General features: G+C 37.8%; 1 protein-coding gene across 1 annotated transcript in view; it reads left to right on the top strand.

Moving 5' to 3' along the window:
- LOC107703394 (integrator complex subunit 1-like) overlaps positions 1–12633 on the top strand; it is a 39053-nt gene extending 26420 nt beyond the window's left edge. The window contains exons 34-47 of the mRNA XM_016506006.1: positions 830–953; positions 1339–1466; positions 1556–1643; positions 2650–2897; positions 6114–6243; positions 6346–6479; positions 8732–8924; positions 9146–9267; positions 9389–9498; positions 9589–9705; positions 10607–10677; positions 10769–10860; positions 10948–11057; positions 12296–12633. Coding sequence (XP_016361492.1) covers positions 830–953; positions 1339–1466; positions 1556–1643; positions 2650–2897; positions 6114–6243; positions 6346–6479; positions 8732–8924; positions 9146–9267; positions 9389–9498; positions 9589–9705; positions 10607–10677; positions 10769–10860; positions 10948–11057; positions 12296–12411 — 1783 coding nt within the window. The 3' untranslated portion in view covers positions 12412–12633. The remainder of the gene's footprint in view (positions 1–829; positions 954–1338; positions 1467–1555; positions 1644–2649; positions 2898–6113; positions 6244–6345; positions 6480–8731; positions 8925–9145; positions 9268–9388; positions 9499–9588; positions 9706–10606; positions 10678–10768; positions 10861–10947; positions 11058–12295) is intronic.
- The last annotated feature ends 111 nt before the right edge of the window (positions 12634–12744 follow it).

The raw sequence follows: 12744 nt of genomic DNA, 5'->3' as shown, positions 1-12744 counted from the left end.
CTTTTCTGAAGACAGTCGGTTTCCTTCAGAAATACAGTGATATAAAAACACCCGCACTCAATGTATGGGGAACACTGTAGTCTCATAATTGAAGTGTAAATTCTGCAGATTACATCATTGTCCAGTATTGTACTGTCAGCAATTTATGGAAAAACAGCGTTTCTTCGACATGGCGCAAACTGAACTTGACCCTACAGCAGCTCCTCCTTCTTCGTTTTCTCTGATGCACTAACTCTACAGCAGCACTTCTTCTTCGTCGTCATCTTGTCTGATGCACTCACTCAACCAAACGTTCTAACCACGACCTCGCCCCTCCTCACCCCCCAACCATTCGAATTTCCGTAGGCGGGATTTCTTTTAATGATATTCTAATGGACCACTTTGTGATATCACACAACCCGGAAAACAAACGCTGTAGTCCAAACGAGTTGTTCGTTGTAGTTCTTGAAGAGGGATTATTTAAAAACGAAATATCTCCCTTTGGAGTGAACTTTGAGATTTGTAACTTTGTAGATCTTTTTTATGCCCAAACATACACACTACACACTGACTAAAATTCAAAAAGTGAAAAAGCATAATAGGACCCCTTTAAATTGTAATAATATTTCGTAATATTACCGTTTTTACTGAATTTTGTGAAATAAATGAAGCCTTGGTGAGCATATGAGACTTCTTTCAAAAACTCTTACCGACTCCAAAACATTTGAACAGTGGTGTACAGCATGTGCCACTAGTTGGGAGTCATTGTTTTAATTAGTGTATTATTTATTTGCTGGAAACCCTGTGTATTTTCTTGGTTGATGATGGGTGTGTGTGTTCTTCTTGGCAGCACTGAGTCAAAGAAGCCTGGCTCGTGTTCAGGGCTGTTGGTTGACTGGCTGGAGTTGCTTGACCCTGAGGTGACCTCTGTTTGCTCAGATCTTCAGCAGAAGCTGCTTTTTGCTCAAAACAAGGTAAAATAGTTTCTCCTAACTGATCATCATTAGGGTGTGGCTCCGGGTTTTAACTGATATATAAAATGTGTGAGGGTGCCACAGCACATAAAAGAAATCAGAAAATATGAAGCGTACAGTTAATATTCCCCATTTTTGATGGTTTGCGTTTGTTTTCTTAAACATAAAATACAGGCTAATTCAATTACTTTGAACATTTCATTGTTTTATGGCAGAAGTAGTTTATTCATTCACTCCTAAGTACATAAATGTCACTCTTGTCCCTTTTCCAACATTCAAGCTTCAAAACAAATGTTGTGAAAATGGGAGAAAGACTTCTGGAAGGATTTAACGGAAAGGATTTAATTGCGTTTTTATGCAATAACTTTGTCGTTGTCTGTCTCAGGCTAAAAGTGGTGTGAGTGTGGCCCCCTCCTACAGGCCATACCTGTTGGCCCTCCTCACACACCAGTCCAACTGGAGCACCTTACATCAGTGCATCAGCTCTCTGCTCAACAAACACAGAGACCAGAGGTCACTGGCTCCTCTCTTTATTAAACACATTCCCCTCTTTCTGTTCTCACATCTCCAGTGTGTGTAACTCTGTTTCATCTGATCTCCAGACTGGACCCAACCTCAGCACTAGACTTCCTGTGGGCCTGCAGTCACATTCCCCGCATTTGGCAGGGGCGAGATCAGAAAACCCCCCAGGTCTGATCACAGTTTATATAACATCACTATGTTGTAATGCATTTACACCTATTCAGCATCTTGGCTAGATTGTATTTTCTTATTTCACATGCAAATAATTTAGCCAGTCTTAAACGGGGTCAAGGTTCCCACAGTCTTGAATATAGTTTATCCTGGTTATGCTTATCCTTATAATATTTTATCGGCTAGAAGTTGCTCTTGCGAATGCAGGTTTTAGAAATAAGCATAAATGACTTATGTCATGGAAGAAGTTGTAGAATTTAATTAGTCAAAAGGTGTGAGAACCCTGCAGATGTACTTTACATGTGGAAGTCTTAAAGGTACAGTAGCCTAAACAGTCAAGAGAGTAGACAATAGTCATTTCAAGCTAAATTGACTGCTGTAAGAATAAAGTAATGTTGTTATAGAATAGGCCCCTACTAGTTATAACTAGTTATATTGCTAACCAGATGCAAGCACAATTTGTAGTGGTCCAAAACTCTAAAACTCCAATGTTTAGCCACAAAAATGCTTTTGTAAGTGTATATGTGACCCTGGAGCACAAAACCAGTCTTAAGTCGCTGGGGTATATTTGTAGCAATAGCCAAAAATACATTGTATGGGTCTAAATTATTGATTTTTCTTTTATGCCAAAAATCATTAGGATATTAAGTAAAGATCATGTTCCATGAAGATATTTTGTAAATTTCCTACCGTAAATATATAAAAACTTAATTTTTGATTAGTAATATGTATTGCTAAGAACTTAATTTGGACAACTTTAAAGGCGATTTTCTCAGTATTTTGATTTTTTTGCACCCTCAGATTCCAGATTTTCAAATATTGTTTGAAATTATTCAAAATTATTGAATATTATTGTCCTATCCTAACAAATCATACATCAATGGAAAGCTTATTTATTCAGCTTTAAGATTATGTATTAATCTTAATTTTTTAAGTTTTTTGGTCCAGGGTTACATATTGGCCGTAAGTGTAGAAGATGGGGTTGTTTTGTGTGTCTCTGCAGACGCGCACTGAGCAGTTTGTGTTGAAGCTGTCTTCTGAGGAGCTCATAAGCCTGGTGGACCTCATCCTGTCTGAGTCAGAGCTGAGCTGCCGTGACTCAGCCACCTCCAAGAGCGCTTTGGACCAGGTCTCCTGCTCTCTTCTCCAGTCACGCTTGCCTGTCCTGCACAGCTGTCTCCACTCAGACCTGGGCAATGTCAAGAAAGTCTCAGAGTACCTCATCAGCTGTGTTAAGAAGTGGGGAGACAGGTACATTCTTTGAGTCTGTACATGACAAAAAAAAAATCTAAATTACATAATTTTAAGAAAATCTCTCAAAGAACTCTATGCACATGATTTATTTTCATAATATGGCTAGTGAGCTGCCACTTTCGTTAAAATTGTTTAATAGTCAGAGTCATGATCTAGCGGTTGGTTAGTGCAGATGCTTTAGACACATTGCATCTTGGTGCTCATAGTAGAAATAAAGGTATAAGTCTTGTTGGTGTTGTTTCTTGATCCCACTATCTTCCTCTTGTTTTTGTTCTTCTCCATAGTTTTCAACTCAAACTGCTTTACATGTAGACTTTGATTTGTAGATGATTTTAGCCTTAAGTGTGCTTTCTGTTCATGGTTTTTATTAACTTAGACATTTTAAGAAATTGTAAATTACAATTTAGTAAAGTAGAGCACATGAGAAAGTTGGCACATTTACATATATGACTAAAACAATTATAATGAATGTAATTAAATAAGATTTATCTTCAATATGACATGCACACAAAGTTTGGGATCAGTATGTTCTTTAAAGAAGTCTCTAATGCTCATCAAGGCTGCATTTCTAATATCCTGATTTATTATCAATGTTGGAAACAGTTGTGCTGCCTAATATTTTTTGGAACCTGTGATACCTTTTTTTTTCAGGATTCTTAGGTGGCATTTCAGTTTGAATCAGAATTTAAGCCTGAAACTTTATCTTGCCTACAACTACCAGTATTTTCTTGCTGCGTTGAAAGCTCTGCTGTTTCCTTCATGAAGTACAATTTCTGTACTGTTCTATCTGTGGGAAAAGTGGATGCAAAAGCCCCCCAAAACAGCAAGGACAACAGTGTCAGACAGAGGTCAGGGTTTGTACCATGTTGCAAACACTCTCCACCATTACAAAGCAAAATCACTGAACTTCCTCCTTAAAGACGCTGATAAATGTAAGTGATACCATGCCAGTCCTGTGCTTACAGCAGAAATGCTCTACATCAGGCACAATAGCAGGAGGAGCTGTAATTAGTTCTTGTGGTGTGAAACGAGAAGCGGCTGAAGTCGTTGAGCGCTGTGATCTTCTTCTTCGAGAGCTCAGTGTAGTATAATGAATGCACGAGGATTAAGGCTCCGGCTCTTCCTTTGGCTTCCGCTGTGAGTCGCAGCTCAGACTGGGGCTGTCAGAGAGATCAGACCGGGGCTCTTTGTGGTGGCAGCCCCCCTTCCTTTCATGAATTTGCCTTTGGTTATTAAACCCCCTTAATGAGGGAGAAAAAACTTTGGACAAGGTCAGACAAAAAAATTACTCCCAGAAATGCACTATTTGTAAGTCTAGCTAAGCTGTCTTCTGGTCGAGAATGGGCTTGAGTAATGCTGGCATGTAAAGCGCGTGTTTGGTGGGATAAACGGTCGTGTGTTTGTTTGGCGTTCTCTCCGTATCTGTTGCTTGTGAGCACAACAGCGGATTAGCAAGCATAAACCACAATTAAGCAACAAAGTTGTTGGCAAGAAGGCCTTGGCTTTATTGGACAAGTAGACAAGACCGTGTGTTCTTCTGTTGGTAATATAGTCTGTTATTGATACTGGCTGGTTTTTATAGTTGGACCATGTTAATCTCTCTCACTTTAATCTTCATAGTCTTTCTGGGTAGTTGACAAAATACTTTTGGAAAGTTGATAAAACGATTTTGCTTTTTCTTTAATTAATAATTATAATTATTCTTTAAGTGCTGTATGTAGGATTGACACCGAGTGGTTTAACTAGGTATTGCAGTCCAAATTCAAAATATTGGAGAGGGTTTTTTTTTTTTTCACCCGGCCCCTCCTCCTCAGACTTAACGCACATGCAGGTTGCCAGATTGACGACACCAACAGGAACGAGTGCACTTGACGATGAATGAAATGAAATACGCTGTGTTTTCCACCAACTGCCAACCCGGGGTGAGGAAATACAATTGGGTAAACTGGCAGTGGGCGGGTTTCACAAACCAAAACAGAGACCGACATTCCGGCCCGGAACGCACATTTTCAAAGGAGAATAACTGACTGTAGCATTGTTTTTCAGATAAACAAGTATGTTAACTTAGCATGTTTCTTAAATATCTGCAACATATTATGATATTTTTATGCTTTAGTACAGTCAAAAACTTACATACAGCACCTTTAAATGGCTCAAAATATGTAATATTCATTATTATTTAAATTGCTCAAAATATGTCATATTAATAATATTTGTATAATTCATAATTATTTAATACATTGTTCTCAATGAAAATTGTTATTAATACAATATATAATTATTCGTAAAGCAATTAAGACTTTCTGTAACATGCCATTTTTTTCTGAGTCTAAAAGTATTATTATAAACAGCATTTTGAGTATTTCTGAAATAAAATAGTTGCTAAAGTAAAAAAGAAAAAAAAAGTAAATAAATAAATATTATTGCTATTTCTTCAATAAATAATTACAATAATTGTTAAAATTACCAAAAATGTAATATTCATTATTCTTATTGTACATCTTATGTATTTAATGTTTAGGCCAATAATAATTATTATTAATATACAATATAAAAAGTATAATGGGAAAGTTTCCTGCTACTTGACATTCTTTTCTCAGTCTAAGAGTATTTTAAACAGCACTTTGCAGATTTAATTAAGAAATATTATATTAATTAAAAGTTATCAAATAATGTTATTAAAATGTTATATTTTATGTTTATATGTTATATAAGATATTTCAAGTTGTCAAATATTAATACGGTAATATTATATTTTTAACTAAAATATAATAGTAATAATAATGTATTTTTTGTAATATATTATAATATAATATCTATTCTAATTATTTTATTGCTAAATATGGTTTTTACTTAATAGTGTAATAGTATAGTGTTGCATACAGTTTTACAATTTAATGTCTTAATGTTAATTACACAGGACCATTTAAAGTGAACTAGTGAGGTGAAATAACAGTGAAATAACAGAAAATGGTGAAAAACAGAAAATAAATGGTAACCGCTCACAAGACCTGACACATTCATGCAAATTTTAACATAAACTCTTGATGATAAAAAAATGTTCATGCTTATGCATCAAGTACTCTTCAGTGTACTTGACATATTACTCATGCAGCCTCTCCTGTAACCATCTATAACTTACTCTCAGCTGTTGTGTGTGAATGCTTTTTGGCCTGTTTAAGTGGTTCTTATTTATTGTGTTCATATGTCCAGTATAATGAGTAAGAGGTGTCAGACGCTGCTGCTGCAGATCTACCTGCACTTCCCAGAGGTCATCCAACACATCCGCCTACCAGAGGCCACCCTGAGCGGTGAGGGGGCAGCAGACGGCAGCACCTGCAAGGTAACCGCTGCAGTTTATGACACGTCAGTCCACAAGCTTCCTGTTAACATCACCTGAAAGATTAATGCTGTTTGTTGTCTGTGGGTATATGTGCATGTTCAGCTGGATGTTCTCGTGCATCGTCTCCTCACTCTGCTAGCTGACACAGGAGACTCCAAATCAGCTGAGAACCGTGCGTCTGATGCCAGTCTGGCCTGCAGGAAACTGGCCGTATCTCACCCTGTGCTTCTACTCAGGTTTATCACACAAGGATTTTCCATTCAGTTTAGGGCTGCACGATAAATCGCATGCGATTGTCATGCGCATCTCGTCAGTAAAGCCGGTTCTGTGATTAGTAGTAAATCTCCATCACGTCCTTTCAGATGGAGCGGCATTTAATACACAGAGCTGTAGTTCACTGACAAGCTACACAAAATCGCGTTCATAATCGAATGCGATTCATCTTAGCTTGTCGGTGATCTCCGGCTCTGTGTATTAAAGGGTTAGTTCACCCAAAAATGAAAATTCTGTCATTAATTACTCACCCTCATGTCGTTTCAAACTCATAAGACCTTCGTTCATCTTCGGAACACAAATGAAGATATTTTTGATGGAATCTGAGAGCTGTCTGACCCTGCATAGACAGCAATACAACTGAAATGTTCCGAAGTCCAGAAACGTAGCAAGGAGATCTGTAAAATAATCCATGTGACATCAGTGGTTCAACCGCAATTATACGAAGCTACGAGAATACTTTTTGTGCGCAAAAAGACCGCTCACAAGACCTGACACATTCATGCAAATTTTAACATAAACTCTTGATGATAAAAAAATGTTCATGCTTATGCATCAAGTACTCTTCAGTGTACTTGACATATTACTCATGCAGCCTCTCCTGTAACCATCTATAACTTACTCTCAGCTGTTGTGTGTGAATGCTTTTTGGCCTGTTTAAGTGGTTCTTATTTATTGTGTTCATATGTCCAGTATAATGAGTAAGAGGTGTCAGACGCTGCTGCTGCAGATCTACCTGCACTTCCCAGAGGTCATCCAACACATCCGCCTACCAGAGGCCACCCTGAGCGGTGAGGGGGCAGCAGACGGCAGCACCTGCAAGGTAACCGCTGCAGTTTATGACACGTCAGTCCACAAGCTTCCTGTTAACATCACCTGAAAGATTAATGCTGTTTGTTGTCTGTGGGTATATGTGCATGTTCAGCTGGATGTTCTCGTGCATCGTCTCCTCACTCTGCTAGCTGACACAGGAGACTCCAAATCAGCTGAGAACCGTGCGTCTGATGCCAGTCTGGCCTGCAGGAAACTGGCCGTATCTCACCCTGTGCTTCTACTCAGGTTTATCACACAAGGATTTTCCATTCAGTTTAGGGCTGCACGATAAATCGCATGCGATTGTCATGCGCATCTCGTCAGTAAAGCCGGTTCTGTGATTAGTAGTAAATCTCCATCACGTCCTTTCAGATGGAGCGGCATTTAATACACAGAGCTGTAGTTCACTGACAAGCTACACAAAATCGCGTTCATAATCGAATGCGATTCATCTTAGCTTGTCGGTGATCTCCGGCTCTGTGTATTAAAGGGTTAGTTCACCCAAAAATGAAAATTCTGTCACAGCAATACAACTGAAATGTTCCGAAGTCCAGAAACGTAGCAAGGAGATCTGTAAAATAATCCATGTGACATCAGTGGTTCAACCGCAATTATACGAAGCTACGAGAATACTTTTTGTGCGCAAAAAGAAAAAAGCGACTTTATTCAACAATTCGTCTCCTCTGCGTCACCCTGTAGCGCCATTTTGGAGAGTATCCTCTGGACGTATGCTGTTCTGTGGCAGCTGCGTCACACGGATACGCTGTTTCCGTTCAGATCAAATCACAACAACGGAGGAAACAGATCCGTGTGACGCAGCTGACACAGAACAGCATACCTTGTTTACGTATGTGATACTCTCCAAAATGATGCTACAGGGTGATGCGGAGGAGACGAATTGTTGAATAAAGTCGTTTTTTTTTCTTTTGCGCACAAAAAGTATTCTCGTAGCTTCGTATAATTGCGGATGAACCACTGATGTCACATGGATTATTTTACAGATCTCCTTGCTACGTTTCTGGATTTGGGAATATTTCAGTTGCGTTGCTGTCTATGCAGGGTCAGACAGCTCTCAGATTCCATCAAAAATATCTTAATTTGTGTTCCGAAGATGAACGAAGGTCTTACGGGTTTGAAACGACATGAGGGTAAGTAATTAATGACAGAATTTTCATTTTTGGGTGAACTATCCCTTTAAATTTAAAAGCATGTGGAGATTTACTAATCAGAATAAATAATCACAAGAATAAATAAAAATGTTAATGAACTTTTTATTTCATAATTATTCCATCGTTTTGGGTATGATGTATTAAGAAAGTAAATAGGGCCCTTTTAATTTTCGTGATGTCTAAGAGTGTATGTGCTGAATGCATAATAAAGCTGTTTTTTTGTGTTTTTCCAGACACCTGCCCATGATCGCTGCGCTCCTGCATGGTCGCATCCATCTGAACCTGCGGGAGATCAGGCAGCAGAACCATCTGACCTTCTTCAGCGATGTTCTGGTTGTGCTGGAGCTGCTGCAGCCACTGGTTTTCCACTCTGACCACCAGAGGGCACTGCAGGACTGTCTGCTGTCCTTCATCAAAGTACTGCAGGTAGAAAGAGTAGACCAAATCTAGCAATGTACACTGCTCGCATTTTTTTAAACACAAGGTTTAGTACATAGTGACATTCATACATTTTGATGATAAAGATGTTCTTAGCGCGATTGCAGACCTCTCACAGTTGCTTATCTGCTAAACTAATATTTGTGTTTGATATAATGTAACTACTGGTGGGAACATTTTTTCAGCATTTTCATGTAATGTTCTTGCAGAACTTCAAGAGATCATCCCGTATGCCCATCATAAACAAATTTGTGCAGTTCATCCAAAAGTACATAACCCATGATGCAGCATCTGCTGTGCCTTTCCTTCAGAAACACTCACATGTGCTACAGTAAGACCTTTTTTGCTTTCTGATTTCTGCATTATCAAATGCCCTCAGTGCTATATTTACTTTCTTTTTGTAAGTTATTTCTTTTCGTGTAAAAAGTTTCCCTGTGTTTTCTCAATCTCAGAGGACTATCCACTGAGAATCCGGACCTGGTGCAGCTCAAGTCTTTGCTCGCTGGACTGACTTTGCCTGTGAAGTCTGGTTCCTCTGAGAGCGCTGCTGAGGACAGAGACAGTAGGAGCTCCAACACCTCACCTCACAAGAGACAGAGTTACATGTGAGATGATCGTCACCAGAGCTCGTCTCTCACTCTTTGTATTCCAGCTGAGGATTCGTCCTCCGGCTCCCTCCCTCTGGTCAACATCTCAGCTTCCATGCCGCTGACTGCGGCTGACATGACTAAATGCCTGAAGAAGATCTCCAAAGGAGAAGCAATTGAGGGTGATAGAAATAAAACTGTTTTCAGACTGTTTCCTTTATATACTGTACTATGCTTAAAATAGGCCGACAATAAATCATGTATGTTCTCCATATTTTTTTTTTAAGAATTCTTAGAATTAGAAGGCATAGAATAAATTAAATTCAAATTTACTTTACATTATAATTAAAAATGAGCTGATAGTTTTACACTAATGTTGGAAGCTAAAATACTTTTTTTTTTAAATTACATTAAAAAAGGAAGCAATAATAAACAGAAGGGAGAGGTGTAGGGGATTGTAAATTATAGGCATTTGAATTTTGCAAATAAGTATTTCTTCTCAATATTTATTATAAAACCAATAAAATCTGAATTATTAAATAATCAAATATATATATATATATAATTATATTTATTCCGTTTTATGTATTAAACAGTTTATTAAAATTGTTATATTTTTAGACATTTTATTATAGATTTAGTATTATTCTAATGATATTATTATTATATCAATATAAACATACAAATAAATATATACAAGTGTGTATGTGTGTATATATATATACAATATAAACAAATAATATTGGAGATTAAATTCTATAATTATTAAAAAAATTCCATGTATTCAATTATATGCATTATTTTATTATTATAATTATAACTTTAGCATTATATGCTGCTTATTATTTAGGATTTATTATAAGTAAAAACAACTACTGTTAATGCTTTTATAGTAATATTTGGTTACACTTTAAGGTGTCCTTGTTATAGTGTAATTATGTATGTAAGTGCTGACTAATATTAAGTAACAACTTGTACTTACTGTAGGGTTAGGATTGTTTGGTTTTAGGGTTAGTTGCACTGTAAAATAGTGTTACTTTTTTATATATTGTGATGTTGTACGTTTGTCTTATTTTGTTCTAGATGTGTTTGATGGGTTGACTGAAGTGGATGAGAAATCCAAAAGAAATCCAGAAATCATTCAGTATTTTGTTGTAAGTACATTGCACAGTGCACACAAAATTGCACAATAGACAGGAATTAGCAAGATTTAACAAGTACAACCAACTTGTCATGTATTATCAGAATGATCTTCAGAGGTTGATGAGTTCCCCTGAAGAAGTGTTCCGCAACATGGCGTTCAGTCTGGCCCTGCGGTGCATCCAGAACATCCCCAGGTGAGGTGCCTGCAGGCAAGTATGTAGTGTGTATTAAATCGAAATGTCATGTACAAATACACTCACCATTATCTTTGCTAACTCTAGTATGGCTGCTGAATTCCTGCCAACCTTCATGTACTGCCTGGGCAGCGGGAACTTTGATGTAGTGCAGACGGCCTTGAGAAACTTGCCTGAATATGTGTTGCTCTGTCAAGGTATACAAACAGATGATGACCTTATTATAAGAAACCATGATAATTGTTTTTGCTTGCTGCTGTTGTGTATATTGTTAATTTGTTTTGCAATTTCAAAACAATTTAAAGGGTTAGTTCACCCAAAAATGAAAATGATGTCATTAATTACTTACCCTCATGTTGTTCCAAACCCATAAAAACCTTTGTTCATCTTCGAAACACGAATAAAAATTTTTGTTGAAATCCGAGAGCTTTCTGACCGTTCATAGACAGCAACACAACTGACATGTTCAAGGCTCAGAAAGGTAGTAAGGACATCGTTAAAATAGTCCTTGTGACATCAGTGGGTCAACCTTAATGTTATGAAGCTACTAAAATACTTTTAGTGCGCAAAGAAAACAAAAATAACTTTATTCAACAATTTCTTCTCTTCCGTCTTCAACGCGCGATCACGAGAATACCACGACGCATTCGTGTGGTGCTGCTGACGCAGGAGCCGGCGTTTCTGCTCTTCACGGAATATAATTTTTCTTTTCTTTGCGCACTAAAAGTATTCTTGTAGCTTCATAACACTAAGGTTGAACCACTGATGTCACATGGACTATTTTAACGATGTCCTTACTACCTTTCTGGACCTTGAAAGTTTCAGTTGTGTTGCTGTTTATGCAGGGTCTGAGAGCTCTCGGATTTTATCAAAAATGTCATAATTTGTGTTCCGAAGATGAACGAAGGTCTTTTGGAATGACATGAGTGTGAGTAATTAATGAGAGAATTTTTGGGTGAATTAACCCTTAAGTTAATCTGACAGCATCTGTAAAATGCTGCTGATTACCACATAATTTTGACTTAGAAGGAAGTGGAAATTCTGGAAATATAAGAGGCATTTTGAAAGGTTTATGGGGTAAGTGATTTTTCAAAAATGCTTTAGAAAACTGATTCGGGCCGAGTAGCAAAACAAACTTGTAGCCAATCAGCAGTAAGGGGCGTGTCTACTCATGATGAGGAGGAGAGAGAGTTCAGTGCACAGGACGGACATTAGCATGGGGCGGAGTTTGTTTTGGTGATTTCAAATGTCAACATTGGCTACCAGAAATCGCTTACCCCACCTTTAAGCAGAAACGTGCAGCTTGAATTTTCTTATTTTAATTTTTTTCCACAAAGTGTGTGTGTGTGTGTTTTCTGTGGTAATGGACAGCATGCCACAGATTCTGGTAATAGTGCTTAAAGATCAGGAATTATCTCTGTTTTGTTTTTCCCAGAACACGCTGATATTCTTCTCTATAAGGCGTTTTTAGTGGGCATCTACGGTCAGAGTGACACCAGCTCCATGATCACAGAATCCATGAAGGTCTTGCGCGTGGAGGCAACGACATAGACGTCCGTTTCAATCATGTTGGTACACAGAGTTTTGCTTTGACTCAGAAGTGTCATGCACTGTTGATCCTGTTCAGATCTGTATTCAGATACAGCATTTGATGTTTACATTTCTAGACGTTATTCCTCAAATACTGAAAAGCATTTTATGTTTCCAGTGATTCTTGTGTCTGCTGGGAGTGAAGCCTGTCATAAGTATTTTTGTCTACTGCTTTGAATAATAAAACTGAGTTGTAGAAATGCTCCTAACTTGTTTTTTTAGTTTTGTTTTACTTAGTCTCTCTCTCTCTCTCTCTCTCTCTCTCTCTCTCTCTCTCTCTCTCTTTTTTTCACA

Source organism: Sinocyclocheilus anshuiensis, unplaced genomic scaffold (genome assembly GCF_001515605.1).
Source record: "Sinocyclocheilus anshuiensis isolate Anshui unplaced genomic scaffold, SAMN03320099.WGS_v1.1 scaffold58, whole genome shotgun sequence".
Lineage (NCBI taxonomy): Eukaryota > Metazoa > Chordata > Actinopteri > Cypriniformes > Cyprinidae > Sinocyclocheilus > Sinocyclocheilus anshuiensis.
The sequence above is the reverse complement of the archived record's forward strand: the minus strand, read 5'-3'. Positions and strand labels throughout refer to the sequence as shown.